General features: G+C 41.1%; 1 protein-coding gene across 5 annotated transcripts in view; it reads right to left on the reverse strand.

Annotated features, from left to right (window-relative positions):
* The window catches only part of LOC117414219 (polycomb protein SCMH1-like), a 30,909-nt gene extending 25,233 nt beyond the window's left edge, over window positions 1–5,676 (reverse strand). For 2 of the 5 annotated variants that reach the window (XM_058999849.1, XM_058999847.1), the window contains exons 1-5: window positions 4,406–4,530; window positions 3,775–3,860; window positions 1,768–1,845; window positions 1,344–1,414; window positions 57–291 (exon numbers count right to left, since the gene is read on the reverse strand). In XM_058999849.1, the coding sequence (XP_058855832.1) occupies window positions 57–291; window positions 1,344–1,414; window positions 1,768–1,845; window positions 3,775–3,860; window positions 4,406–4,410 (475 nt within the window). In that variant the 5' untranslated portion in view covers window positions 4,411–4,530. Of the gene's footprint in view, window positions 1–56; window positions 292–1,343; window positions 1,415–1,767; window positions 1,846–3,774; window positions 3,861–4,405; window positions 4,531–5,049; window positions 5,221–5,378; window positions 5,402–5,480 lie in introns of those variants that run through there. The other 3 variants (XM_058999850.1, XM_058999851.1, XM_058999848.1) reach the window with 3 other exon arrangements.
* Between the last annotated feature and the right edge of the window lie 324 nt (window positions 5,677–6,000).

Raw genomic sequence — 6,000 nt, forward strand, 5'->3', positions numbered from 1 at the left:
AAGTTGAACTACGCAATGATCTGAGGCGCAGTGAAAAGGATCTGAAATCCACTCACCCAGGGGTGGCTGCAGCATGCCCGCGTTCTTCTCGCAGTTGCCGATTGGCTGGATCTCGGAGGAGTCGACCAATCGCCAGAAGTCGTTCTTGTTGTCGCTGCCGTCGAGTCGGAGGCGGAGCCTTACCCCGGTCAGCCCGACGACAGTTGCTATGCAGGTGGAGGTGGTGTTGCGTGGGTCCTGGGCCTCCAGCTTCATCCCAGACTTGAACTCATTCACCGGGGGGGTTAAGCACTAGAGAGCGGGGCACAGTCAGCGCTGGGACTTCCACTTACTGCAGTAACTCTGCTGGTTACACACTTGCCACATAACTTAAGCACCATGAAACCAGGCTTTAGAACTCAATCTCATCTCATTCCAATATTAAACTGGGGCTAAGTATCTGGCACTCTTTCCCATGCTGTGCTTCCCATTAAAGGAACGCATCCGAGTTGCTTCTGAGTTTGAGTCCTTGTAGGAAAAAAACAAACATTCTGAATGTACATTTCTTTAAGACAATGCTTGCCCTTTATTTTCTTTAAAAGAACTCCAGCTCTCAGAAGCTAGACGCACTGGCTCGCATTTGAGTACCAGTCACTGCGTTTCCTGCAGTATCTGCAAGGAGCGTTCGACAACTATAGCAATATATATTAGGTAAGATTTACTGGAATTATTTTGTTAGCACCATGTACTTTATTCACCAACCTCCAATATTTCTCTTACAGCATATTTACATCCCTCATATTCAGAATACATATTTTTTCCCCTCATCCTTTGCATTGGACACTCATTAGGTAACTTCTACCATCAGTGCAAGATGGAGATCCAGACGTGCCAGCCCTCATCCCTAACTGGAGATGACAGTCCGATTGAGTGTAGACTTTGCAGCCCCCAAACCTAAAGCAGATGGTTGGGGCTCCCCAGGATCCTTCATGACTGTTTTGGATATTTATTCAGCTCATTTTAGTTACACATTTTTATTTCACTGAAACCTTGCCTTTCAGGACACACAGCACTTGACAAGGGTCTGTGTTTTAATCCAGCCCCTGGAGGACGAAGGCCTTTTTAGGCCTCTGCTCTGAGTTCACCGGGTGTATGGCCAGAAGGGCCCACTGTAGCACCACGAGTCTCAGACGAATTTGCCTCCCTAACCTATGCAAGGGCCAAAGCCAATGAGACGCTCCCTGTGGAATTCCCATCTAACCAGCACTCCCCTGACTGTATGACTCACCCTGCACACCACACAGCTGTGCCTTTACCAGGGGAGACAATCAAGGAGCCCTTTACCATGGTGTCTTGGTGCCTACCTGTCTGAAGCAGTGTGCTGGAGCTGCAGAGGACCCTGTCTCTTTCAGATACTTGTCCCAGCTGAAGTGCCCTGCAAAACAACGCAGTGATGAGGACAGGAGAAGAGTAGCACAGCTCCAACACAAAATCTAAAAAAAAAAGCCATGCTCCAGATTAACATTTCTAGCGCCTCAATTAATTACTGTATTAAAAAATAGCACTTTCGGTTAAATTTCTTAATTTCTGGAGAAAAGAAAAATCAGAACACAAGCTGTATTTATTTAAGCAATTTGATTACATTTAGATTTTTGCAGTTACTAGAATAAATCTCTCAGAACTGCAGGAAACGTCAACAATCTACACACGCGATTGAATGTGAAAGCCAGACGTTTAAAGGGAGGTCAGCTTTAATGAGGTGTACAGCCCCTCAGTGAAGCCCCTTACCCTGGTACTGGGGAGGGATGCTGGATGGGCGTCCACTGCGGGCGTGTTTGTGTCGTCTGCCATCCTTCCACTCAATCACTGCAGAGAACACAAGCAAGTGACGACACAGACCATACAGAAACACTCCTGAGAGCAGGGTTTCATCCCTCTGTGGTTGATGAGCAGGTATCATGTTTGTATACATGACTACAGTCAGCACTCACATATCCCACCCTATAAAATGTTGACTTCAGTGACGGTTAAACGAGTGCGACGCATATCTCATTGGGGCAGCAGTGTGGAGTAGTGGTTAGGGCTCTGGACTCTTGACCGGAGGGTCATGGGTTCAAACCCTGGTAGGGGACACTGCTGCTGTACCCTTGAGCAAGGTACTTTACCTAGATTGCTCCAGTAAAAACCCAACTGTATAAATGGGTAATTGTATGTAAAAATAATGTGATATCTTGTAACAATTGTAAGTCGCCCTGGATAAGGGCGTCTGCTAAGAAATACATAATAATAATAATAATAATAATAATAATAATAATAATAATATCTGATTATTTCATTTTGGCCTGTTCCAACCCTCGTCCGTTTTTCAGGGAACACAAAAAAGATACAATGTCAAAAATGCATAGCTGAAAGGACTGTGTTTTAAAATAAGTAGGCTTAGATTAAGATGTACTGTAGTTGGTTTTGTTGGTACAGTAATATATTTTCAACAGAAGAAGTATTTTAATTCAGAATGATATGATTCTGAAAATATCACTTAACAAAAGAGGCGACACGTGGACTGTAATACAGTACATACGTATTGTAGCAGTATGCAAAACCCAACAGCAAAATTATATCAAAATGTTACTCATGCACAGAACTACGTAAAACGTAAAAGGCAATGCAATTTAGCAAAAGATTTAAAAAAAAAACAACAACACCAGTTTCCAAAATTAAAACAGCATAAAAAGTCAACATTCAAAATTGTAGAATATAGTGCTCGATAAGGCCCTAATGTCAGTTCACTTGCAAATGAAAATGCACAAAAGCAACTAATGATCACAGATTTTTTAAAAATGCATCACAGTATTTAAAACTGTTTAATGATTAACTGAACATTACCGTAGCTTGTCTCGTTCGCTTGGTTTTGGCTGCATTTTCGTCATGGGAAATTGGAGGAAGCGCTGTGGAACTGCACAATCAAGACAGACTGATTTGGCTTCCGCGAAAAAAAAAAATTTAAATTGCGGGCTGTGACGGATAAACAAGTACATTGTAAAATTGAAGAGATGGACTTTGTATCAGAAAACTGGTGACTGGTGAAATCGTGTGTGACGGGTAAGTGCATTAATTTATTACATTATATATATATATATATGAGGATTGATTTAATTCTTAATACAAGGCCAGTACAACATGACTGACGTGTGTCTGGGTACCGGATATCCGAGTGCTGACTGTTTATCAACAGAACAAAACTGTATAGAAGGAGAAATGCCTATGAACAGTTTAATGGAAATTGCATGAGTGGTGTGTTGCATCATGGGAAACTATATTACTGGGTTACAATATGGGGAATGACTTCTTCAGTTCTCACGATACATGTAAAAACATTAATTGAGATACAGATGGATGGATGGATGAATAGACAAACAGATGGATATCCCCATAATCTACAGGAACTGATACTGTCAGAAACATACCGTATGCTAAATAAGGTTAAGTTTCATTACAATTGGTTCTCCAGATATATTGAAAAATGTGTGGCATACAGTGGTGTGCAGATGTATTAGAACACCTCAAGATTTGTCATTTATATCCTTTATATACCTATCAGACTGAAAACCTCTCGATGTGTGAAGTAATCAGTGATATAGAAACAATAGGCACTCCTGTGTGATGTTAGACCAGTTTGTGCTTTAATTAGGCATCTTAAACAACTTCTAAAAAGTCTCATGCACTTTACCATTTGTGCTGTTTCTTTTCCCTTACTATTTTAAATGAATTGCATGTGTGGCATATTACAGCACTCACCTTTCTGAGGTCCTGGTTTCCTCATACTCCAGCAATACTGACCAATGCCACAACTCTGCTGACTGCTGTCCTCTCCACACTCCAATCTGACAGGGAGACAAAGCAGTCACAGACCCATTCACGTGAACCACCAGCCATGCAAGACTTTCTCATCTGCTGTTCAGAGTATAGGAGCCTCCCTTTCTCTTTCCCTGCTCCACCAGCACAGAGCAGAAGGAGGCTGTTCAGAGAGTGTAAGAGCCTCCCTTTCTCTTTCTTTGCTCCACCAGCACAGAGCAGAGGGAGGCTGTTCAGAGAGTATAAGAGCCTCCCTTCCTCTTTCTTTGCTCCACCAGCACAGAGCAGAAGGAGGCTGTTCAGAGAGTATAAGAGCCTCCCTTTCTCTGTCTCTGTTCCACCCGCACTGAGCTGAGTCTAAGCTTATCTTCTAATATGTTTGTCTTTTACTTTCAACATTTCTACACTACATCTGCATACTGTACATTTCCCTATTACATTAATTAGGACTTGAGGTTCGTCAATACTAAGAAAACAAATTACGGTATGAGGGGACCGTGCACAAACAGTGTAGGATCACAGTTTAAGATGATATGAAATATTGAAATCCTTCGTACATATTTTACTATATTACCCCATAGTTCAGCTTGCTGTGCATTCAGAATGCAGGCTGTGTTGATAGTCCAGTTTGATCTCAAAGGGTACGTTACGGACACAAATAGTCACTCCACAAGCTAACAGGCAAAGTACATTACAACAGTGTTACTGGTCCAACTTGCAGCAGTGGGAGGGTATGAATTGGATATACTGCAATACAAATATATAAATACATTAATTTAAATGGCAGCTTTTCCTTTTATATTGTTGTATATAGAGCTGGCATTTCAACATGAGCTTGAAGCAAAAGCCTTAATATCTAATAATGCATTCAAATTTTTAAATGCAACTTGCATGGGAACTTCTACCCTATATATTTACAACAAACTTTTTTTAATGCATTTTTTTCAATAAATACAAACATTGTTTTCAATCTATAACTGTTAGTTCAATCTATGTAGGAAATAAATCAATTACAATGCAGTAGATTCCGTTTGTTTTGACATCAAATCAAAACAATACCCTCCCCCACATCTTTCGCGGGGGGAAGTAACGTTTTTCTTTTTTTTAAAATAAATAAATAAATAATAAGTCTTATGAAAAGAGCGCCCTTTTTGTACCGTGAGCCGATAACGTGCAAGCTGAACAAAACCACATCGCTCTTTCAAAAAACTGACAAACCTCATCCCAGACTCCTTTGATTGACAGCCGGGGCAAATTTCGCCGCCCCACAGCCAACAGTCTGACCTATTAAATCTAGCATCAGCACCGACCAACCAACTGTGCAACAAACAAAATATTTAAACGTCTCATCCATTCAAAAACAAAAAGCAGCAACACTGGCTATACACTGAACGCGCCACACTGCAATTACAGGCAGAACAAGCAGTACACACAGAAGCGCAGAGTGAAGTATTTCCAATACTGTTACCAAAGCGGGATACGTTACAAAGCTTTGCATGGACACACACACAGACACAAAAACAGGCATGCTCTAGCAAAATGAATACCATTGCTCAGTCTAACCGCAGCTAGTGAGTGGGACACAGACTCAGGCGCGCCGTGTTAAAAAGGGGCCTAGGGAAGCGTTTTAAGATTTTGAATGTTATTACCTCGGGCTTTTTTTGAAGCTTTTTTTCTGATGTGGATTTCAGTACCTATCCGCCATTTTTTCTAGTGCGTAGTAGTCGAGAGTGTGCGAGGGGGCTGAGAGACCGTGGATTTTGACTCATTTGGGAGAGTGAGTGAGTGAGAGAGAGAAACACAGGGTTACTGCCAGATAGACACGACCCCTGCCGATAGAAGGAAGAACAGACCGTGGCGCGCAAATTCAGATTTTGAGCTAGATTAAAATGAAAACACAGACGAGACACCGTTATTGTGTGCTGTTATTATTACTGTACTACCACATAAATAATCCAGACAGACCTTTTCATTTATTTGTTTTACATTTAGGGTTTTATTATTGTGTTTTGTTTTTTTGAGTGCAGTGTTGTTTAAAAATAATAATTACAAATACAAAATACATAAAGTCACAATGTCCTACCAACATGGGGTACAGTTTATCTAAAATGTAATGGATGGTTTATTAGTTTAATAGCAGTGTTTCATTACTATATATCCCCTTCAGGA

This window comes from Acipenser ruthenus, chromosome 25, assembly GCF_902713425.1.
Source record: "Acipenser ruthenus chromosome 25, fAciRut3.2 maternal haplotype, whole genome shotgun sequence".
In the NCBI taxonomy this organism is placed as follows: Eukaryota; Metazoa; Chordata; class Actinopteri; order Acipenseriformes; family Acipenseridae; genus Acipenser; species Acipenser ruthenus.